Here is a 25590-nt window from a genome sequence, read left to right as displayed (position 1 = left end):
TGGAAATGATGGGACAGAAGAGAAACATAGAGAGGGATATGGTCAGTCTAAAGACAGAGAAAGAGACATATGAACAACTGAGACTCAAGTTACTTGAGGAAAAAGATCTGGTTGAAAAAGACAGAGAGCAGTTGAACAAAGATTTGGATCAAATGGAGAGACAGAAAATGGATATGGAGAGAGAGTTAAAGAATCTCAAATTTGAGAAACAAACCATTGAATGTAAGAAAGAAGAACTAGAGAAGATGACAACAATCGATCTTCAAAGTCAAGGTGAAGACTTGGATAAAATATCTGAGAAGACAAACATTGAAAGAGAGAGGGAGAAGGATATTGCAGTCAAATATAAAACACAATCAGACACCAGTGCTCTCCCTACAGACAACCAACTGATGAAAGAGCTCTTGGATGAGACAGAGAAGCAAAGAAAAGAAATTCAGTCTGCCAAAGACTTGCTTCAAGAAGAAAGATTTGAACTGGAGAAAACCAAAACAGAGATAAGCCAAGCCAGAGAAGAACTAGATAGACAAAGAACAGACTTAAAGAGAGAGAAAGACATTCTTAAGCAGGTGAATATAGATAACTTGAGACAAATATCCCATATTGAAGATGAGAAGGAAATAATACAACAGAAAAAGAATGAACTAGATCAAATGAGAGCAGAACTGCAAAATAAACAAAATGAAATGGATGACATGAAAAACAAAATGAAAAAAGAAAATGCTGATATGGAGAATCTGAAACAAAAGAGAACTGAGTTGGATAGAGACCTCCAAATTCAAAGAAAAGCTTTTGAAAATGAGCAAGATGAGCTGCAAAAGAAGAGAGAGGAAATTAAGAAGTTAAAGTTAGAAGTTCAGAAAGAAGAGCAGAGGGCTGCAGAAGAATTAGAAAACGAGAGGCAACAATTTGCAGAGGAGACCAAAATGAAAACTGACACCCTGGATGAAATGCAAGCTGACATAGAGAGACAGAAACAATCTGCTGATGTAGAGAAAGAGATGATTACGAAGGAAAGGATGGATCTTAAGAAAGCCCAGGAAGATTTCAAAAGACAATCCGAGGAGAGTGAGATCACACGGGCAGACCTGCAGAAAGAGAGAGAAAGTCTTGATGTAATGAGGATGGATATCTTAAAACAAAAACATGACCTAGAGAGAGAAAGAGATGAACTGTTAGAGCAGCAGTGCCTGTTGGAGACACAAAAGAAGGACATCAAAAATGTGGAACAGCTAAGCCAAGAGCTTTTAGATGAAAAGGCATTGACTGAGAAAATCAGAAAGCAGCTGATCCAAGACATTGATGATATGGAACAAAATAAATCAAATCTACATAAAGAATTAGAGGAGATCAAATTCCAAAAACAAGATATTCAAGATGAAAGAGCTCAACTAGAACAAATGAAAGCTGAGTTCCAAATGAAAGTGGAGGATATGGAAAATTCAATGCAAGAGATACTGAGTGAAAGAGAAAAATTTGTACAGAAAAAGTCTGAAGAGAGCAAAATAAGAACAGACCTTGATAAAGCAAATACTGAGATACGGAGACAAAAGGAAGAGTTGGAAAGTTATGCTGATAATCTAGAAAAATATAGACTTAAACTAGATGAAGCAAGGGCTGAAATAGAGAGTATTAAAGAGGATGTTGAAAAACAGGCAACAAAACGGATTGAGGAATGTTTGCAAAAAGAAAGATACAATATTGAGGATATAAGAAGGAACCTGCTTAAAAAGGAAGAGGTCATTGAACAGGACAAGACAAAAATAAGACTGGGATACCAAGAAATAGAGCTCATCCAAGCTGAATTAGTGAAACAGAAAGAAGAGATGATTGAAAAGATTGGTAAATCAGAACAAGAAATACAAGAACTGAGAAATAAACTACAGATGCCAGAAGAGGAATGGAGTGTACGAATGGTAAAGTTGCAAGACGAGATAAACAAAAACAATGTCATTAAATCAGAGTTAGCGAAAGAAAGAGAAGCAATTGATGAAATGTTAAGAGAGCTTAAGAGAGAAATGGAGAAATATGAAAAGATCAAATCAAATATTTTAATCCAAAAAGAAGAGTTTGAGACTAAAAGGCAGTCAGATTTAGAGGAACTCAGTAATATGAGATCTGAAATGCTCAAGCAGAAAGAGGAATTAGAGGACAAGATGCAAAAGACTAAACATGAGATGGAAGAACTGAAGCTTCTTCAGAATGAAACTGATAGCAAGAGGAAAGATCTTGATCACAAGATGAGACAGGTAGCAAGAAAAAGAGATGAGTTGGAGAAAATTAGGACTGATATTGAAGGTGCAAATGAGAAACTCGAAATGGACAGGGTCATTTTAAGTATAGAGCGGGAGCAAATGAAAGCTGAGATACAAAGAGCAGAGGATGAACTACAATCTCATATGGAAGAAAGAGGTGGATATATAGAAGAGAGAGATCATATGAACACCAAGATTCAGATGCTTATTCAAGAAGCTGAACATACTAGGGAAATGGCTTGGAGAACAAAACATGACCTGGAAAGAAGCATGCAGAGAGATGTTAATGTTGAAGCAGATTCAGAGGATAGAAAAGAAATGAGTGCTTACATGCAAAGGCTGATCCAGGAAATTGAGCATATTAGAGAGGTTCTCAGAAGAATGAAAGATGAAATCAAGGCTGCTAGAAAAGAAAGATTTGAACTGGAGAACTTGAGGCTGGAAATCGAAGCCATGAAAAAGAGCATGAAAGAAACTTGTAAGCAGCAGAACATTGAGATACAAAAAGAGAAACAGCAAATAAAGAGTACCAAAGACTGCATGAGCAAAGAGAGAAGTGATCTTGAGCAAATAAGAGCTGATTTGGAAAGGCAAAAACAAGACATGGCATTGGCCAAGCAAAAACTTCATGATGAAAATGAACTGCTGGAGAAAGAAAAGGTTGACATGAAGAAAAAATCAGAGATGCTTGAAAGAATTTTAGAGGAGACCAGTAAAAAGAAAGGAATGAAGAAAGATTCAGAAGAATTAAGAGAGAAAATGGAAACATTAAGTATGGATGACCAACAAGAAGAGAGGGAGAGTCAGACGGGCGAAGTTAAAAGACAAATAGACAAACTGACAGAGTTGAAAGCTGAGGTTCATCAACAGCAGGCAGAACTTGAGAAAACTAAAGCAGACTTAAAATATCAGATGGATGAGCTAGAAAAAATGAGGACTGAGATATTAAAACTTGAAAAGGACACTGAGAGTAAAACAAAAGAGGCTGAGCTGATGGATATACAGCAACCGAAAGAAAACCTTGAGAAAAAGATTCAGAAAATGACACGTGAAAAGGGAGAACTGGAAGTCCTAAGGTCTGAGATAGTCCTGGAAAAGAAAGATCTGGATCAGAAGATGAAACAAGTTATCAGAAAGAGGGATGATATAGAGAAAATGAAGACTGAGATAGCAAAGGCCAGAGAGGAGATCAACAGAGAGAGGCAAGAGCTGGAAATTCTCAGGAATGATGTTCAAAGTGCAAGAGAAGATTTTGAACGATTGGTGGAGAGAACTGCACATCTACAAGATGAAGAAAATGCCAATGCTGACATCCAAAGATTGATTTTAGAGGTCGTGAAAATCAGGGAAATGGTGAGAAATCTGAAGATTTACATGGACAGCAGGATGGATGAAAGTAATGCAGAGAAAGATGATAAGGAAAACTTAAAGTCTGAGATCCAGAGGGTCATTCAAGATATTGGACAAATCCGGGAAAATCTAGGAAACCTTAGAGCAGAGATAGAAACCACCAGAAGAGACAAGAATGGCCTTGAGAAGATGAGGGCACAACTTGTAGAGAAGCAACAAGAGGAAGAAAGCATGAGAAAAATGCTGCAGAAAGAAAGGAAAGAACTGGAGCAGTTGAAGGATGAGATCAAAAGAGAAAAGGAGGATGTGGAGACCAAGAGAGAGCTGGTTGAGGCAGAAATGGCTATGGACACAAGGGAGAACAAGCAAGAACTTGAAAGGGTCAATGAGGAACTCTTGAGAAACCATAGTCATCTGGAACAGCTCAACAGAGATATACAAAACCTGAGGCAAACCATGGAAGAAATGAAAACAATGCATGACAAGAAAAAGTCTGAACTAGAAGGCATTACTTCTGAGATAAAGAGGAGACAGCAGATACTGGAGAAACAAAAACATGAGTTGGAGGAGAAGGGTTGGATCCTTGAAGAGATAGAGAAGAAGAAAGACACACTTGAAAAGATCAATATGCAAATTCTGAGAAAGAGAGACAATTTGGAAAAAGAAAAGGACAATTTAAGACAAGAGAAGCAAGAGTTTGAGCTCGTGAGAGGGGAACTACAAAGACAGAGAGATGATTATGAGTCCTCAAGACAAGCTTTGATCATGGAGAAGGATCAGTTAGAAGACGAAAAAGCTGAAATCAATCAACAAAAGCATGAAATGAGTGCTGCCATGAAGGCCAATAAGATAGAACTGGAAAATCTAGAAAAATTGAGGAATGAACTAGAAAATCAGAGGGCTAAGTTAGTCGAAAACCTCAATGATGCCACGAAAATGGAAGATAAACTACAAGAGATGATGAGTGAATTAAACAAAGAAAAAGAGCAAGTGGAAGAAATGAAGCAGATGGTCAACAAAGAGAGAGATTTGATTGAACAAGAGAAAGAAGATGTTAGAAAACAGACTCATCAGCTTAGCGATGGCCGTGCTGAGCTTCAGAAGAAGTCAGAGATCTCCGACCGGCTGATTCAGGAGGCAAATCGTGAGAGAGATAGATTAACAGACCTCAGTCTAAAACTTCAATTGCAAAAAGAAGATATAGAGAAAACCATCACAGAAATGGAGACCGTGAAGAAAGATCTCAATATAATGAGTGCAGAAGTTCTAGATAACAAGACACAACTGAAAAATGACAGGGATGATTATGAAATGGAAAAGACACATTTGCAGCTTAAGATCGAAGAGTTAGCGAGAGAAACAGAGGACCTGGAAAGAAAAACCTTACAGCAGAGAGAACAAGATGAGATAGCAAAACAAGAGATTCAAAGTCAGAGAGAGGCTCTAGAGCAAATTAAGATGGATGTTCTAAAGGAAAGGGATGAGATTGACAAAGAGAAGGAAAATGTACATTCAGAAAGACAGAAACTGGTTACACTTCAAAGAGAATTGCAAAGAAAGGAAAGTGAGCTTGAAAACAAAGAAATCTTGGAGGTTAAAAGCAATTTGGAAAAGAAGGAGGCAGAAATTGAAGAGGAGAGACTGCAGTTAGTGGAAATGGGTGAAACAATGAAGAGAGAACACAATGAATACAGAAGGATGATTGAAGAAGTACAGAAAGAAAAAGAGCAGATTGAAATCAGCAAAACGTGGATGGATCAAGAGAAGAAAGATCTTGAAAACATGAAAAGTGATCTGGAGAAGCAATTGCAAAATTTAAAAGTTGAAAAATTACATGTACAAGATGAGAAGAATGCACTAGAACAGATAAGGACAGAATCTGAGGAGATCCAAAATGTTATCAAAAAGGAGAGAGAGGACCAGGAAAAATGTTGGATGGAGATTGAGGGAGAAAAGCAACGAGTGGAGGAAGAAATCCGACAATTAAAGAGACAGAGGGAAGAAACTGATAAACTCCACAGTGAGTTACAAAACAATAGAGAGGACATTGAAAGTAGCAAAGAAAAGATTGATAAAGAAATGGAAGAATTATTGCAAACGAGGGTTGAACTGGAAAAGAAAAAAGAAGAAATAGACAAGGATAATCAAAATCTTCAAGACGCTAAATTTGACCTTGAAAAGACTAAAGCTGAGATACAGAGACAGACAGACAAAATGAAAGACATAATAGAAATGAAAATACAAATAGATAAAGACAGAGAAGAAATTAAATGTTTGTCTGAAGAGACTGAAATAAAAATGAGGGACCTTGATATGATGATGAAGGAGATGGAGAGACAAAGGCAAGAAATTGAGAAAACAAAAGCCATTCTTGAAAAGGATAAGACACAAATTGACAAAGAAAAGAAAGACCTGGAAAAACAAATGGTGGGTCAGATTGAGGAGATTCAAAACGAGAGACTGGCCCTTGAGGAGATAAAGCATGAACTTCTTCGTGAAAAACAAGAAACAGAGGAAGAAAAGAATAACTTAATAACTCTAAGAAACAAACTAGAAGTTTTAAGAGCAGAGATAAAGAACCAGCAGGATGAAAATGAGATTGTGAAAAAGAAGCTTCTTTTGGAAAAATCAAACACCGAGGAACGACAGGCCGAAGTGCTCAACCAGCAGCTACAGAATGATCAAACCAAGGAGGAAAACAAGAAAGAGAGAGAAAATATAGAACAACAGAGGTTTGAACTTGAACAGCAGAAACAGACGTTGGTGCTTAGAAACTTAAAAATGATAGAGGAAACGCAAGAAATGGAAAACAGAAAATACATGACTAACAAAGAAAGAGATAAGGTTGATCAAATGCAAGCTGAGATACAAACTCAGATTCAGTCAATTGAACTACAAAGGCAAATCCTCCAAGACAAGCAAAAAACTCTTGAGGAAAAAGAGGTAATAATACAGAGGAAGGGAGAGGAAGTAGAGAGGAGAAACATGGAATTAGACGGAATTGCTGGTCAGCTTCAGATTGAACAAGAACATTTAGATAATGTTCGTGAGGAAACCAATAAGAGACAACATGCCCTTGACGTGATGCAGGTTGACATAGAATTGCATAAACAGAAAAATAATAAGGACTTTGAGTTTCTTGAGAAGATCCGACATGAAATAGAAAAAGAAAAGTTAGAAATGAAGCAGAAAAAAGATGATCTGCAGATCTGGACTGAACAACAGAAAGAAGAGGTTGAATCCCAATTAGAAGAGCTAGAGAAAGAGAGAGAAAAAATGAAACAGATTCAAAGAGAGCTTCACACTGAGAGAGAACAAACTGAGAAATGGAAAGCTGATATAAGTAGGAAAAATGATGAAATAGAGACCATGAAACAAACAGTTATCATGGAGAAGATTGAACTGGAGCAGAAAGATACATATATTACTGAGCAGCAGCAAAGACTGGATCAAAGTATAAGAGAGATGAAGGAAGAAAGACGTGAAATGGATAAGATAAGGATTGAACTAGAAGCTCAGAGACAACAAATGGAAGAGGACATGAGGATAAAAGCAAAACAGGAAAGAGAACTTGCACAACTGAGAGATGAAATACAAAGCGAAAAACAAGACATTGGTGAAAACAGGAACATGACTAACAAATTAATGGAAGATCTGGAAATCATGAAAGCCAAGCTGGTGGAACAAGAAGAAGAGATCCAAACTGAAGCAGAAAAACTGCAGGTGGAGAGAAGACTGGTTTCCAAGACAAAATCTGAGGTGCAGAATGACACTGAAAATCTGACGAACATCTTAGAAGAGATCAGAAGGGAGCGAGAAAAACTGGACATAAAGGAGGCCCACCTTAAACTAATGAAGGAGCAGTGTGACAATATCATGGACGAAACTAAGAGGAAGAAGAGTGCACTGGAAAAGGCTGTTGATGACATAGCAGAGCAAAATCAAAAGATTGAGATCAAGAAAGATCTTCTAGAAAAAGAGACACTGAAACAGAAAAAAGACATTGAAACAGAAAGAGAAGATTTACAAAGACAAGCAGATGAACTGAAACTGCAAATGACAAAACACAGAGAAAAGGAAGACATTAATAAAAGATCAATGGATGATTTCCTGAGACAGAGAGATGAATTAGAGAAAGAAAAAGAGAGCATGATGAAGAAGTGGAAAGAACTGGAGGTTCTTCAGAAGGGAATACAAAAACAAAAAGATGAAATGGAATCAATACAAAATGAGTTACAGAATGAAAATATTAAAAGGAATCAACACCAGCAGAAAGTAGAGGAGAGTTTAAGGGCCATGAATGAGGAGAAGAAATATCTGGAGAAAACGAGGAATGATTTTGAAACACAAATGGAACAGATGAGAGTAAAAGCAAAGATGGAGAGAGAAGAACTTAATCAGATACAGGCTAAACTGGAAATTAAGAAAACAGAAATAGATAATGAACAGAAAAAAATGGATGATGACAGGAAGATGATTGGACAGAAAAGAAAGGACCTGGAGAAGATGAGGATTGAAATAATGACACAAAGACATCAAATGGAAGAAGACGTGAGAGAAGCAATCCAACTAGAGAGATCAGCACTTGACCAGAAAATACAAGAGATTGATCTAGAAAAGGACGCAATTGAAAAGAACAAAGACATAATTCAAAGATTAATGGATGAGGTGGAGGAACAGAGACATGATATTGCAATCCAGAAAGAAGAGCTTGAACTTGGGAAACAAAAGATCACAGATGAAAAAGATATTCTGGCTGAAAGAAAGAATGAACTGCAAAATGAAATTGAAAGAATCAAATATATGGAAGAGGGAATAAAGAAGGAAAGAGAAAAACTGAAGGAAATGGAAGTTCATCTACAAAAGGACAAAGATTTAATTGAAAGTGTCATTGAAGAAACAAAGAGGCAAAAAGAGGATCTGGAAAAGATGAGCACGGACATAAGTGAACAAAAACAAGAGTTGAAGAACTCCAGTGACCTTCTAGAACAAGAAAGAGGAGACATTAAAAATAAATGGACACAATTACAGCAGAGAATTGATGAATTTGAGGATCAAGTCAGAAAACAGAAGGAAGAGGATATAACAGAACAGAAGAAGATAGATGAAGAAAGAAAAAGTCTAGAAAAATCCAAAGCTGAGATCTTAGAGGTGAAGACTAAAGCTGAGCAGGAACATCATGACATAAACCTAAAAACACAAGAGTTAAACATATTGAAAGAACAGATTTTGAAAGAAAAGGAGAAAAAAGAAGAAATAATAGTAAAAGCAAAGATGGAGAGAGAAGAACTTGATGAGATAAAGAGTGAAATGGAGAGAGAGAAAACTAAAATAGATAATGAGCAGAAGAAAATGGATGATGACAGGAAGATGATTGAACAGGAAAGAAAGGACCTGGAGAAGATGAGGACGGACATAAATGAACAAAAACAAGAGTTGAAGAACTCCAGTGACCTTCTAGAACAAGAAAGAGGAGACATTAAAAATAAATGGACACAATTACAGAAGAGAATTGATGAATTTGATGCTCAAGTCAGAAAACAGAAGGAAGAGGATATAACAGAACAGATGAAGCTGGAAGAAGAAAGAAAAAGTCTAGAAAAATCCAAAGCCGAGATCCAGGAGTTAAAGACTAAAGCTGAGCAGGAACATCGTGACATAAACCTAAAAGCACAAGAGTTAAACATATTGAAAGAACAGATTTTGAAAGAAAAAGAAGAAATAATAGTAAAAGCAAAGGTGGAGAGAGGAGAACTTGATCAGATAAAGAGTGAACTGGAGAAAGAGAAAATTGAAATAGACCATGAGCAGAAGAAAATGGATGATGACAGAAAGATGATTGAACAGGAAAGAAAGGACCTGGAGAAGATGAGGATTGAAATAATGACACAAAGACAGCAAATGGAAGAAGACATGAGAGAGGAAATCCAACTAGAGAGATCAGCACTTGACCAGAAAATACAAGAGATTGATCTAGAAAAGGACACATTTGAAAAGAACAAAGAAATAATTCAAAGATTAATGGATGAGGTGGAGGAACAGAGACATGATATTGCAATCCAGAAAGAAGAGCTTGAACTTGAGAAACAAAAGATCACAGATGAAAAAGATATTATGGCTGAAAGAAAGAATGAACTGCAAAATGAAATTGAAAGAATCAGATCTATGGAAGAGGAAATAAAGAATGAAAGAGAAAAACTGAAGGAAATGGAAGCTCATCTACAAAAGGACAAAGAATTAATTGAAAGTGTCATTGAAGAAACAAAGAGACAAAAAGAGGACCTGGAGAAGATGAGGACGGACATAAATAAACAAAAACAACAGTTGAAGAACTCCAGTGACCTTCTAGAACAAGAAAGAGGAGACATTAAAAATAAATGGACTCAATTACAGCAGAGAACTGATGAATTTGAGGATCAAGTCAGAAAAAAGAAGGAAGAGGATATAACAGAACAAATGAAGATGGAAGAAGAAAGAAAAAGTCTAGAAAAATCCAAAGCTGAGATCCAGGAGTTAAAGACTAAAGCTGAGCAGGAACATCATGACATAAACCTAAAAAAACAAGAGTTAAACACACTGCAAGGACAGATTATGAAAGAAAAAGAGAAACAAGAAGAAATGAGAGTAAAAGCAAAGATGGACAGAGAAGAACTTGATCAGATAAAGAGTGAACTTGAGATAGATAAAACTGAAATAGATAATAAGCAGAAGAAAATGGATGATGGCAAGAAGATGATTGAACAGGAAAGAAAGGACCTGGAGAAGATGAGGACTGAAATAATGACAAAAAGACAGCAAATGGAAGAAGACATGAGAGAAGCAATCCAACTAGAGAGATCAGCACTTGACCAGAAAATACAAGAGATTGATCTAGAAAAGGACAAAAATGAAAAGAACAAAGAAATGATTCAAAGATTAATGGATGAGGTGGAGGAACAGAGACATGATATTGCAATCCAGAAAGAAGAGCTTGAACTTGAGAAACAAAAGATCACAGATGAAAAAGATATTCTGGCTGAAAGAAAGACTGAACTGCAAAATGAAGTTGATCAAATCAGATATATGGAGGAGGAAATAAAGAAGGAGAGAGACAAACTGAAGGAAATGGAAGCTCATCTACACAAGGACAAAGATTTAATTGAAAGTGTCATTGAAGAAACAAAGAGACAAAAAGAGGATCTGGAAAAAACAAGAACAAACATAAATATACAAGAAGAAGAGCTGAGGAAAAACAGAGACCTTCTAGAACAGGAAAGAGAAGAAATGAATAATAAATGGACACAATTACATCAGATAATTGATGAATCCGATGCTCAAGTCAGAAAACTGAAGGAAGATCATATAACAGAACAGATGAAGATGGAAGAAGAAAGAAAAAGTCTAGAAAAATCCAAAGCTGAGATCCAGGAGTTAAAGACTAAAGCTGAGCAGGAACATCATGACATAAACCTAAAAACACAAGAGTTAAACATATTGAAAGAACAGATTTTGAAAGAAAAGGAGAAACAAGAAGAAATAATAGTAAAAGCAAAGATTGAGAGAGAAGAACTTGATCAGATAAAGAGTGAAATGGAGAGAGAGAAAACTAAAATAGATAATGAGCAGAAGAAAATGGATGATGACAGGAAGATGATTGAACAGGAAAGAAAGGACCTGGAGAAGATGAGGACGGACATAAATGAACAAAAACAAGAGTTGAAGAACTCCAGTGACCTTCTAGAACAAGAAAGAGGAGACATTAAAAATAAATGGACACAATTACAGAAGAGAATTGATGAATTTGATGCTCAAGTCAGAAAACAGAAGGAAGAGGATATAACAGAACAGATGAAGCTGGAAGAAGAAAGAAAAAGTCTAGAAAAATCCAAAGCCGAGATCCAGGAGTTAAAGACTAAAGCTGAGCAGGAACATCGTGACATAAACCTAAAAGCACAAGAGTTAAACATATTGAAAGAACAGATTTTGAAAGAAAAAGAGAAAGAAGAAATAATAGTAAAAGCAAAGGTGGAGAGAGGAGAACTTGATCAGATAAAGAGTGAACTGGAGAAAGAGAAAATTGAAATAGACCATGAGCAGAAGAAAATGGATGATGACAGGAAGATGATTGAACAGGAAAGAAAGGACCTGGAGAAGATGAGGATTGAAATAATGACACAAAGACAGCAAATGGAAGAAGACATGAGAGAGGAAATCCAACTAGGGAGATCAGCACTTGACCAGAAAATACAAGAGATTGATCTAGAAAAGGACACAATTGAAAAGAACAAAGAAATAATTCAAAGATTAATGGATGAGGTGGGGGAACAGAGACATGATATTGCAATCCAGAAAGAAGAAATCAGATATATAGAGGAGGAAATAAAGAAGGAAAGAGAAAATCTGAAGGAAATAGAAGCTCATCTACAAAAGGACAAAGATTTGATTGAAAGTGTCATTGAAGAAACAAAGAGACAAAAAGAGGATCTGGAAAAAACAAGAACGAACATAAATATTCAAGAAGAAGAGCTGAGAAAAAACAGAGACCTTCTAGAACAAGAAAGAGAAGAAATTAATAATAAATGGACACAATTACAGCACAGAATTGATGAATTTGATGCTCAAGTCAGAAAACAGAAGGACGAGGATATAACAGAACAGAAGAAGATGGATGAAGAAAGAAAAAGTCTAGAAAAGACCAAAGCCGAGATCCTAGAGGTGAAGACTAAAGCTGAGCAGGAACATCATGATATAAACCTAAAAGCACAAGAGTTAAACATATTGAAAGAACAGATTTTGAAAGAAAAGAAGAAAGAAGAAGAAATAATAGTAAAAGCAAAGATGGAGAGAGAAGAACTTAATCAGATAAAGAGTGAACTGGAGAGAGAGAAAACTGAAATAGACCATGAGCAGAAGAAAATGGATGATGACAGGAAGATGATTGAACAGGAAAGAAAGGACCTGGAGAAGATGAGGACTGAAATAATGACACAAAGACAGCAAATGGAAGAAGACATGAGAGAAGCAATCCAACTAGAGAGATCAGCACTTGACCAGAAAATACAAGAGATTGATCTAGAAATGGACAAGATTGAAAAGAACAAAGAAATAATAAAAAAATTAATGGATGAGGTGGAGGAACAGAGACATGATATTTCAATCCAGAAAGAAGAGCTTGAACTTGAGAAACAAAAGATCACAGATGGAAAAGATATTCTGGCCGAAAGAAAGACTGAACTGCAAAATGAAGTTGATCGAATCAGATATATGGAAGAGGAAATAAAGAATGAAAGAGAAACACTGAAGGAAATGGAAGCTCATCTACAAAAGGACAAAGATTTAATTGAAAGTGTCATTGAAGAAACAAAGAGACAAAAAGAGGATCTGGAAAAGATGAGAATGGACATAAATGAACAAAAACAAGAGTTGAAGAACTCCAGTGACCTTCTAGAACAAGAAAGAGGAGACATTAAAAATAAATGGACACAATTACAGCAGAGAACTGATGAATTTGAGGATCAAGTCAGAAAACAGAAGGAAGAGGACATAACAGAACAGATGAAGATGGACGAAGAAAGAAAAAATCTAGAAAAGACCAAAGCCGAGATCCAGGAGTTAAAGACTAAAGCTGAGCAGGAACATCATGATATAAACCTAAAAGCACAAGAGTTAAACATATTGAAAGAACAGATTTTGAAAGAAAAAGAGAAAGAAGAAATAAAAGTAAAAGCAAAGATGGAGAGAGAAGAACTTGATCAGATAAAGAGTGACCTGGAGAGAGAGAAAACTGAAATAGACCACGAGCAGAAGAAAATGGATGATGACAGGAAGATGATTGAACAGGAAAGAAGGGACCTGGATAAGATGAGGACTGAAATAATGACACAAAGACAGCAAATGGAAGAAGACATGACAGAGACAATCCAACTAGAGAGATCAGCACTTGACCAGAAAATACAAGAAATTGATCTAGAAAAGGACACAATTGTAAAGAAGAAAGAAACAATTCAAAAATTAATGGATGTGGTGGAGGAACAGAGATATGACATTGCAATCCAGAAAGAAGAGCTTGAACTTCAGAAACAAAAGATCACAGATGAAAAGGATATTCTGGATGAAAGAAAGACTGAACTGCAAAATGAAGTTGAAAGAATCAGATATATGGAAGAGGAAATAAAGAACGAAATGGAAAAACTGAAGGAAATGGAAGCTCGTCTACAAAAGGACAAAGATTTAATTGAAAGTGCCATTGAAGAAACAAAGATACAAAAAGAGGATCTGGAAAAGATAAGCACGGACATAAATGAACAAAAACAAGAGTTGAAGAACTCCAGTGACCTTCTAGAACAAGAAAGAGGAGACATTACAAATAAATGGACACAATTACAGCAGAGAACTGATGAATTTGAGGATCAAGTCAGAAAACAGAAGGAAGAGGATATAATAGAACAGAAGAAGATGGATGAAGAAAGAAAAAGTCTAGAAAAGACCAAAGCTGAGATCCAAGAGTTAAAGACTAAAGCTGAGCAGGAACATCATGACATAAACCTAAAAGCACAAGAGTTAAACATATTAAAAGAACAGATTTTGAAAGAAAAAGAGAAAGAAGAAATACAAGTAAAAGCAAAGATGGAGAGAGAAGAACTTGACCAGATAAAGAGTGACCTGGAGAGAGAGAAAACTAAAATAGACCATGAGCAGAAGAAAATGGATGATGGCAAGAAGATGATTGAACAGGAAAGAAAGGACCTGGAGAAGATGAGGACTGAAATAATGACACAAAGACAGCAAATAGAAGAAGACATGAGAAAGGAAATCCAACTAGAGAGATCAGCACTTGACCAGAAAATACAAGAGATTGATCTAGAAAAGGACACAATTGAAAAGAACCAAGAAATAATTAAAAGATTAATGGATGAGGTGGAGGAACAGAGACATGATAATGCAATCCAGAAAGAAGAAATCAGATATATGGAAGAGGAAATAAAAAAGGAAAGAGAAAAACTGAAGGAAATGGAAGCTCACATTCAAAAGGACAAAGAATTGATTGAAAGTGTCATTGAAGAAACAAAGAGACAAAAAGAGGATCTGGAAAAGATGAACACGGACATAAATGAACAAAAGCAAGAGTTGAAGAACTCCAGTGACCTTCTAGAACAAGAAAGTGGATACATTAAAAATGAATGGACACAATTACAGCAGAGAATTGATGAATTTGAGGATCAAGTCAGAAAACAGAAGGAAGAGGATATAACAGAACAGATGAAGATGGACGAAGAAAGAAAAAGTCTAGAAAAGACCAAAGCCGAGATCCAGGAGCTAAAGACTAAAGCTGAGCAGGAACACCATGACATAAACCTAAAAACACAAGAGTTAAACATATTGAAAGAACAGATTTTGAAAGAAAAAGAGAAAGAAGAAGAAGAAATGAGAGTAAAAGAAAAGATGGAGAGAGAAGAACTTGATCAGATAAAGATTGAACTGCAAAGAGAGAAAATTGAAATAGACCATGAGCAGAAGAAAATGGATGATGAAAGGAAGATGATTGAACAGGAAAGAAATGACTTGGAGAAGATGAGGACTGAAATAATGACACAAAGACAGCAAATGGAAGAAGACATGAGAGTGGAAATCCAACTAGAGAGATCAGCACTTGACCAGAAAATACAAGAGATTGACCTAGAAAAGGACAAAAATGAAAAGAACACAGAAATAATTCAAAAAATAATGAATGAGTTTGAGGAACAGAGATATGACATTGCAATCCAGAAAGAAGAGCTTGAACTTGAGAAACAAAAGATCACAGATGAAAAAGATATTCTGGCTGAAAGAAAGAATGAACTGCAAAATGAAGTTGAAAGAATCAGATCTATGGAAGAGGAAATAAAGAAGGAAAGGGAAAAACTGGAGGAAATGGAAGCTCATCTACTAAAGGACAAAGATTTAATTGAAAGTGTCATTGAAGAAACAAAGATACAAAAAGAGGATCTGAAAAAGATAAGCACAGACATTAATAAACAAAAAGAAGAGTTGAAGAGCTCCAGTGACCTTCTAGAACAAGAAAGAGGAGATATAAAAAATAAATGGACACAATTACAGCAGAGAATTGATGAATTTGAGGATCAAGTCAGAAAACAGAAGGAAGAGGATAAAACAGAACAGATGAAGATGGACGATGAAAGAAAAAGTCTAGAAAAGACCAAAGCCGAGATCCAGGAGCTAAAGACTAAAGCTGAGCAGGAACACCATGACATAAACCTAAAAACACAAGAGTTAAACATATTGAAAGAACAGATTTTGAAAGAAAAAGAGAAAGAAGAAGAAGAAATGAGAGTAAAAGAAAAGATGGAGAGAGAAGAACTTGATCAGATAAAGATTGAACTGCAAAGAGAGAAAATTGAAATAGACCATGAGCAGAAGAAAATGGATGATGAAAGGAAGATGATTGAACAGGAAAGAAATGACTTGGAGAAGATGAGGACTGAAATAATGACACAAAGACAGCAAATGGAAGAAGACATGAGAGTGGAAATCCAACTAGAGAGATCAGCACTTGACCAGAAAATACAAGAGATTGACCTAGAAAAGGACAAAAATGAAAAGAACACAGAAATAATTCAAAAAATAATGAATGAGTTTGAGGAACAGAGATATGACATTGCAATCCAGAAAGAAGAGCTTGAACTTGAGAAACAAAAGATCACAGATGAAAAAGATATTCTGGCTGAAAGAAAGAATGAACTGCAAAATGAAGTTGAAAGAATCAGATCTATGGAAGAGGAAATAAAGAAGGAAAGGGAAAAACTGGAGGAAATGGAAGCTCATCTACTAAAGGACAAAGATTTAATTGAAAGTGTCATTGAAGAAACAAAGATACAAAAAGAGGATCTGAAAAAGATAAGCACAGACATTAATAAACAAAAAGAAGAGTTGAAGAGCTCCAGTGACCTTCTAGAACAAGAAAGAGGAGATATAAAAAATAAATGGACACAATTACAGCAGAGAATTGATGAATTTGAGGATCAAGTCAGAAAACAGAAGGAAGAGGATAAAACAGAACAGATGAAGATGGACGATGAAAGAAAAAGTCTAGAAAAGACCAAAGCCGAGATCCAGGAGTTAAAGACTAAAGCTGAGCAGGAACATCATGACATAAACCTAAAAACACAAGAGTTAAAAACATTGAAAGAACAGATTTTAAAAGAAAAAGAGAAAGAAGAAATAAAAGTAAAAGCAAAGATGGAGAGAGAAGAACTTTATCAGATAAAGATTGAACTGGAAAGAGAGAAAATTGAAATAGACCACGAGCAGAAGAAAATGGATGATGACAGGAAGATGATTGAACAGGAAAGAAAGGACTTGGAGAAGATGAGGACTGAAATAATGACACAAAGACATCAAATGGAAGAAGACATGAGAGAAGCAATCCAACTAGAGAGATCAGCACTTGACCAGAAAATACAAGAAATTGATCTAGAAAAGGACAAAATTGAAAAGAACAAAGAAATAATTCAAAAATTAATGGATGAGGTGGAGGAACAGAGACATGATATTGCAATCCAGAAAGAAGAGTTTGAACTTGAGAAACAAAAGATCACAGATGAAAAAGATCTTCTGGATGAAAGAAAGAGTGAACTGCAAAATGTAAGTGATCAAATCGGATACATGGAAGAGGAAATAAATAGGGAGAGAGAAAAACTGAAGGAAGCTCGTCTACAAAAGAACAAAGAAGAAACTGAGAGTGTCATTGAAATAGAGAGACGAAAAGAAGATCTGGAAAAGATGAACACAGATTTAAATAAACAAAAACAAGAGTTGAAGTACTACAGAGGCCTTTTAGAACAAGAAAGAGAAGAAATAAATCATAAATGGACACAATTACAACAGAGAATTGATGAATTTGAGCAGTCAAAGACCGAGTCCATAAGGAACATTCTGGAGTTCAGCAGACAAGAAGAAGAAAAGAACAAAATGGAGAAACAACTTAAACAGGCCAATCAGGAATTTGAAAGTGTCATAGAAGAAACAAACAAGAGAAGGAATGAACTAGAACAAATTATGTTCGATATATCTCATTTAAATCAAGAGCTTGAGGCCAAGAAAGATCTTTTGGAGAAGGAGAGAAATAAAATCAAAATGGAAAGAGAAGAGATACAGAGACAAGCTGATGATCTGGAGATGCATATGACAAAACACAGAGAGAAAGAAGAGATTAGTAAAATATCAATGGATGATGAGAAGAAGCTTCTTGAGCAGAAAGCTGATGAAATTTTAAGACAGAAAGACGAACTGGAGAAAGAAAAAGAGGACATAATGAAGAAGTGGAATGAGCTGGATGTTCTTCAGAAGGAATTACAAAAACAAAGAGATGAAATAGAAGAAATCAAAAATGAGTTACAAACTGAAAATAAACGACAGCAGCACAGCCTAGAGATGAGTTTAAGAGCCATGAATAAGGAGAAGAAAGATCTGGAGAACATGAGGAATGAATCTGAAACACACAGACAACAAATGGAAGAGATGAGAGTAAAAACAAAGATGGAGAGAGAGGAACTTGATCAACTGATGTCCCAAATATTGATGGAACAAAATAAAACTGAAAGGAGCAAGGACATGATAGATAGTCTAAAGAAGGAAATGGAGCAAACAAAAGCCAAACTGAATGCTCAAGAGGAGGAAATCAAAATGGAAAAGCAAATAGTACAGAATGAGAGGAAATATCTAGAACAGTTCAAGGCTGAAATCAAGAGACAGGCTGAAGAAATAAAGACCATAAAAGAGCAGACCCATCAACTACAAAAAGAGAAAGAAGCATCTGAAACATTAAAGGAGAAACGTTTACCCAAACAAGTTGCTCAACAGAAGTCAGAAGAAACAGTATCTCAAGGAAAACAGATACAAATAGATGAAGTCAACAGACTCTTGTTGGAGATTCAAAGGGAAAGAGAGGAACTTGAAAGAAACAGAAACATCTTGGAACATCAGAGGGAGGCACTGGAACAGATGAAGAGTATACAACCAACACAGAGACGGGAAATCATTTCGATTAATTCTGCAACTCAAACATCTGATCTAGATTACATACCTGTAGGTGACATTTCAACCCCTCAGGAAGAGATTGTTGAGGAACACACATACATTCATAAGGAATATAGAGCTTTCATAACAAGAGAGAAGGAAGATCAACTCGAAAGAATGAGAAATCAGGAAGACATGGAGCTCAAACTGAGAAATGAAGAAACCGAAATGGAGGCAAGCCGAGAGGACACAACACCTACAAGTAAATATAAATATCTATCAGATCCATCCATGGTAGTAAAGTTGGAGTTCAGTAAAGGTGGAACCGATGGCCTTACTGAGATGCTGAAGACTGAAAGAAGCGAACTAGAAAAGACAAAACTTATTTTACAGAGAGACCAGAAAGAGATCAATGAAATGAGACAATACATTGACAGAGAGAAGAAAGATCTAGAGAAAGATAGAGCCACACTTGAGAAACAATATGAAGAGATGGAGATATACAGACAAAATATGGAAAATGAAAGATCCGAGTTAGAAATGACTCAAGAAAAAATAGAGAAGGACATACAAAATATTCTAATGGAGACCAAGAGCAAACAGGAGAGAATAGAAAACATGGAAGTTCAACTTCAAGAAAAGAAGAGAGAAATGGAAACCATCTCAGATGAGATAAAACAGAGACAAGAGGAGTTGGACTTCATAAATACAGAAATAAAAAGAAAGAGAGGTGACATGGGTGATGCCAAAGGAATGGAGGAACATGAGTTCTTTGGCATGCTTACAGAAAGAGAGGAGACTGTAAAAAGACACATGGAGGAAATACAAAACCAAAAAGAGGCATTACAAAAGGAGAGGGATGAAGTAGAAAAAATACATGCTGGGCTGCAGAGAGAGAAAATAGAAATTGAGTTATGTCGGGCAATGTTGAACTCAGAAAGATATGAGCTAAATAGAATGAGAGCCGATCTGGAGACACAAAAAGAGGAGTTTGAGGGTATGCAACAAAACATAGAGACTGAAAAAGATGAGCTGGAATCAAGGTTAAGGAAAGCAGAGGACACAGAGAGCCTTTTGGAGGACATTCTTAAAGAAAAGGAAAGCGTAGAAAAGATAGCAGCCCAACTTTCCAAAGAACAAGAAGAGGTTCAAATTATTAGGAATGAAACAAATAAACAGATGGAGGAGATTAAACGGATAGAGGAGGAAATTAAAACAAAGCAAGTAGAAATGGAGCACATTGAAGAACTGAAACAAAAAGATGAACAAAAAAACATGAACGCGGGTGAAAATCAAGAGCTTCAGCTGAGAAGAGTAGAATTAGAAAAAATGAAGAATGAAATTGACATTGAAAGAGGAGAAATTCAGAAAATGCAAAAAGAGTATGAGAGAGAAAAACATCAACTGAAGCAAATCATAGCAGATTTGCAGAAAGAAAAAACACAGAAAACAGATGCAGAAGTGCAAACACATGATGTTATGGACTCGTTGAAAAAAGAGAAAGAAGAAATAGAAAGGATGAAAGCTGACCTCCAGAATGAGCAGAGAGAAATTGAAACCATAAGGGACATTATTAAAAGAGAGAAGGGTGAGCTGGAACACAAGAAAGCTGAAATTCTGCAAATGACTGCAGAAATAATGGACACGGACCGTGACAGGAAATTACAAGATGAAATGATGAAGATTGAATCAACCCTCAAAGAAACCAAGAGACAGAAACATGACCTGGAACAGGTGAATGAGAATTTGATCAGGGAAAAAACAGAGATGGAAAGCAATTGTCAGATACTAGAAAGAGAAAAAACAAAACTGGAAACAAGATTACAGGATTTGGTGAATGAATTGAAGGAATTAGAAGCTCTTCAAAAGTCCCAGATGGAGGAGAGAGAGAAGAAAACTCTGGGGAACATTGGGGAAGCTTCAGAAAGGAAGTGGGATGAGACGCAGGTAGCCACTGAAATGACCAAACATGATGAAGAGAACAGGCAAATCTTGAAAATTGAGAGAGAGGAGGTTGCACATCTGAAAGATCAATTACTGAAAGAGAAAGATGACGTTGAAACCACCAAAGAGAGAATTAACAGAGAGATGGAACATATTGAAAAGATGCAAACCCAGTTAGATGACCAAAAACAAGAAATAGAGCTTGAAAAACAAAAAATGGAAGACATAAGAACTGAGATTCAAGAGAAGACAAAAGCTCTCGAGAAAAGTATGGAGGACATACAAAAAGACAGGGAAAATATGAATGCTTTAGTAATTCAACAACAAAAAGAAAGAGAAGAGATGGATATACTAGCAGAAGAAAACAAAAGAAAAGAGGAGCATGCAGAAGCTGAGATTAGAAGACAGCTAGAGGACATTGAAAATGTCAAGGTCATGTTGGTAAAAGAGAGGGAACAAATTGATCGGATGAATGCAGAAATACAGACTAAAAGCAAAGAACTAGAGAAAACAATCAGAAAACAGCAAGAGGAGATTAAAATCAAAGAGAATGACATGCAAATAGAAAGAAAGGCTTTGGAGAAAATGAATGTTGAGCTAGAAAGGAAAACCACAGAAATAGAAAACAAGAGGGAGAAAGTAACTCTCTGGGAAGCAAATATACAGAAACAGAAAAATGAGGCAGAAGAGCTAAAGAACATCTTAGAAAGAGATAAAAGTGAACTTGACAGAGAGAAAGCTGAAGTACAACAAGAAAAACAAGAGATGGAAAAGATTCTGAAAACCACCAAGAGTGAGATGGAAGACTTGAAGCAACTGAGAAATGAAATGGAGGAAGAGAAGAAAGACATGCTGGACAGACTGTCAATGGAAAAACATGAAATGGATCAACTAAAAACTGAGTTACAGTTGGAGAAGGAGAGCGTTGAAGAGGACAAGACGATGTTGAAGCAATTGATGAATGAAATAGAAAATAAAAGATCTCAACTTTACAGTGACACAGAGAAGATGAACATCGACCAACTAAATATTCAAAAAGAGAAAGACTCCCTGAAGGAAATCAAGGCTGATTTACTAAGAAAGGCTGAAAAACTTAATGAGGAAATGAGAAAAACAGAACAAACCACCTATCAAATCATCAAAGACAAAGAGGACACTCGAAAGAGTCTGGATGACATCAAGAGAAAGGAAGAAGAGCTCAGAATTGTTCATGCTGACATTGAAAGGCAGACAAAGCTTCTGGAATCTGATCTATTGCTACTTCAGACACAAAAAGAGAGCTTGGAGAAGAGCAAAGAAGTGAATGAGACGCTCAGAGAAGATCTTGAAAAACAAAGAGAAAATAATGACTTGACAATGCAAGAACTGCACAAAGAAAGATTGGCCTTAGAACAGATGATAACTGACATAACACAGCAGAAAGACTCATTGGCAAACACACAGGATGAAATAAGGCTTAAAGAGCATGCACTGAAAAACAAAGAAACAAAACTTGACACACAAAGAAAAGGTATGGAAATGAGACAAAATGCTATAAATCAACAGCAGCGGGAGGTTGATGCCTTGATTGCAGAAAACAGAAAAATGAGAAATAATTTAGAGAGCATGAAAGCTCATCTGGAACAAGAGAGAAGGCAACTGCAAGAAAACATAAAAACATTTGAAGACCAGAAGAATGTTCTTGATCAAATCAAGATTGATGCAGCGCAACAGACTGATGAGCTTGAGAAAATCACAACAGATACAAAGAGGGAAAAGGAACATCTTGGAAAGGAAAGAGAAGAGATTGATGCTTTGAAGAAGGACATGCTCATCGTCAATGAAAATATGCAGATTGAACGAGACAAGCTTAATGATGCTATTCAAAAGCACAAAGAAGAGATTGAAAACAGCAAAAAGAGCATTGATAGTGAAAAACGTTGTATCGAAATGGATAGAGCTGCTTTAAACAGACTGAAAGAAGAGGTTGAAGTCAGCAAACAAAGAGTACAGCATGAGAGAACTTTGCTGCAACAAGATAAAGACATGATACAGAAAGAAAAAGAGGACATGGAATCCATTATAGAAGAAAAAAATAGAACAACAGAGGAACTGGATCACCTCAAAGAGCATATAAACAGAAAATTATCCGAACTGGAGACGTTAAAAATGGAGATTAAAGTAAAGAGACAGGAAATTCATTACTTACAAGGAGAGATGAAAACAGAATACTACTCAAAGAAGGATGCTGATGTCCAAAGTGAGGCACAAAAAGCAGATGAAAACCAGAAATATCAACTTAAGACCATTTCAATAGATGCTGAAACGCAAACGGATGACATTAGGGAAATAGATGATAGCGGACAAAGGGTATTAAAAGAAGATACAGCTGCAACAAAGACAGAACAACCAACTGTGACAAAGTTAGAGGACAAGCACACATCTGAAGTGCAAAAAATAAGGGAATCTTTAAGTAAAGAAATGGAAGATTTGGAGAGAATGAAGACAATGATGAAAAAGGAGAGAGATGAACTGGAACAAGCTAAGACTGACGTTCAAAGGAGGATGGCAGACCTTGAGCGAAATATGGAGGAAACCATGAAGGAAAGGTCAAGAAATGAAGAAAAACTGCTACAACGTACACAAGACAACGCGGATTTATCAAAAGCCCTTGATGAGAAAAATAAAGAAATAGAAAGCATCACAGAAACATTCATGAGAAAGATGGGGCAACTGGAAAAGACTATAGCTGCAATGGAAAAACAGAAGGAAAAATCTGAAAATGAGTTGCTTCGACACAATCAAAATGAAGAGGCAAGACTAAAAATCCAGAGACAGGCTGATGATACTTCCAGAAAGAAAGTCACATTCAAAGACACTAGAGAGAAGAAAAAGACAGACCAAGAAAGCAAAGCACAAACCTCTAAAACTGAGGGAGAAGATCTCCAGCTAATGGATGACACAGCCCTAGAACAAGATGAGCTTAACAACATGCGAGTTGAATTACCGAGGCAGCGTGATGAAATGGAGAATAAAATGAAGATCACACAAACTGGCCTCCTTGAGTTGGAAAAGGCAAAAGAAGACCTGCATAAAGTGAGGGATGAATGTAGAACTGCTGAGCAAGAAAAGTCAGTGGTCTTAGAGAGTCTTGAGAGAAGTAGGAACAGTTTGGAGAAGATTCAAGCTGAGGTCTTAAGACTTACAGAGGAGATTGAGCATCTCACACAAAGCTGTGAAAGCAAAAGAATAGAACTGCAACAAACAGAGAGTGGCATACAAAGACAAATGAAGAGGACTCAACAAGAAACTGATATCCAGAGCCAACTAGAAACCCAAGTAGTAGAGACTCAAAAAAGGACCAAAGACATTAAGCACAGGAGAACCCAAGAGACACAAACTGGAGACCAAGAAAGAGATGCTCTACCACACTATGAAGAGATAGGTGCGATGAAAAGGAGAATACAGCAAATGAAAGGTGAACTAGAGAACAAATTACAAGACATCCAGAGAAAGGAACTGGAAAGAATAGGCATGCAAAGAGAAAAACTTGAGTTGGAGCTACGGAAAGCTGAGATAGAAAGATATAATGAAGCCCTCCGGGATCAGAGAGAAACCGACAGACTCAAGCTCATGGAAAAGGAGAAGGAAATACTTATTTTAAGGGAGTGCATGCTGATAGAGATCAATCAACTGAAGAGCAAAGAGACAGAAACAAGTACACAGCGCTTGGAGATGATGGAGCGCCTCGTCGGTGATGCAGCGGTAAGGATGGACCGATTCAGACGGGTTACGGACAGAGCCGTGCAAACCCTGATGTCGGAAGCAGATGGAGAGCAGTTCGGAAGAGCTGAGAGAGTGACGACAGATCTGGTGGAAAGTGTCAGTGGAAGGGTGGAGATTTCTCGGGATGTCCTGAGCGAGGCCAGGGAGGAAGAATCCCAGAGTGGGGGCGTGGCTGGACCAACTTCACAGAGATTGAGGCTATTGCACTGGATCAGACGGTGCTGCTGTTGCTGCTGTCCCAGAAATGCTAGAAACACTGAAGAGGACACAGATGACATTTTATAAACACATGTCTTGTTCATTAAGTCAATCTTCACATGGAATTTGAATGAAAATGAGAAGTACTTTCTTAACAAGTACAATGTATTTTTATCTGTAAATTATATGCAGTGTTCAGGGGGGGGGGGGGGGGGGCAATAACCTTAAAAAATTGGAATATTCTAGAAAGCATAATAAAGTCATTTAATTACAGCTTATTTGCGTAGTACCAAATGATATTCATCACAGTTCATATGAACCAAAAATATCAAAGCTTTGCATTTTCAAAACACAACACAGATGTTTGCACAGAGAACCAAAATTAATGTCATGTAGATCTGGGATCTGGATCAACTGATGCTGAAATTATCTATTTTGATTTCTTATAGCAAATTACTATAATTATCTAGTGTTTTGTGTTATAATCCCTCATGAATCTTACCAAAAGGAAGTGAAGTGTTTGGTTCTCTTAATTGACAACTCTGGAAATTTCTGCGAAACTATCTGTGAAAATAAAAAGCTCACCTGTTATGTCCAAAGGTCATTATGCATATTCATTTGGGGTCTGAGAAGAGCACTGATAAATGAGAGAATGAATATCCTGTTCTTAAGACTGCACCAGTTCGTCTTTGTTATGTTCACATTCTTGCAGCTCTGCATGATGGGAAAGTTGCAGATGTGCCCTGTATAACATGGATACACAGAAGCTGCCTTGAGTGATTCTTTTCACAAGGATCTATAGTATGCCAAAGAACCTCCAATGAACTACACTGGCAGGATAATTACAGTGGCCAATTATTTAGCAACTGAACAAAAAGAGAGCTTTGTGAATTTTTTTAACTCAGATTAACAACGAGGCAATCTATTGTTAGATGGTAACACCATCAAGAGTCCATTAAGAGGATCAAACACTCAAATATATTTATTACTTTCAGTGTCTTGGCTTAGATTTGTATTTCACAAACAGTATATTTTGCAATAAATAGCTTTGGACTGAAATAAATAAAAATCGGAATTTACCATT

At 36.4% G+C, this 25590-nt stretch overlaps 1 protein-coding gene across 1 annotated transcript in view; it reads left to right on the top strand.

Moving 5' to 3' along the window:
- LOC120485418 (uncharacterized) overlaps positions 1 to 25590 on the top strand; it is a 44254-nt gene extending 18664 nt beyond the window's left edge. The window contains exon 5 of the mRNA XM_089123221.1: positions 1 to 25590. This exon is cut by the window's left edge and continues 12241 nt beyond it. Within this exon, the coding sequence (XP_088979347.1) occupies positions 1 to 24593 (24593 nt within the window). The 3' untranslated portion in view covers positions 24594 to 25590.

This window comes from Pimephales promelas, chromosome 18 (assembly GCF_988280905.1).
Source record: "Pimephales promelas chromosome 18, fPimPro1.hap1.1, whole genome shotgun sequence".
NCBI lineage: Eukaryota > Metazoa > Chordata > Actinopteri > Cypriniformes > Leuciscidae > Pimephales > Pimephales promelas.
This window is presented reverse-complemented; position numbering and strand designations above follow the sequence as displayed.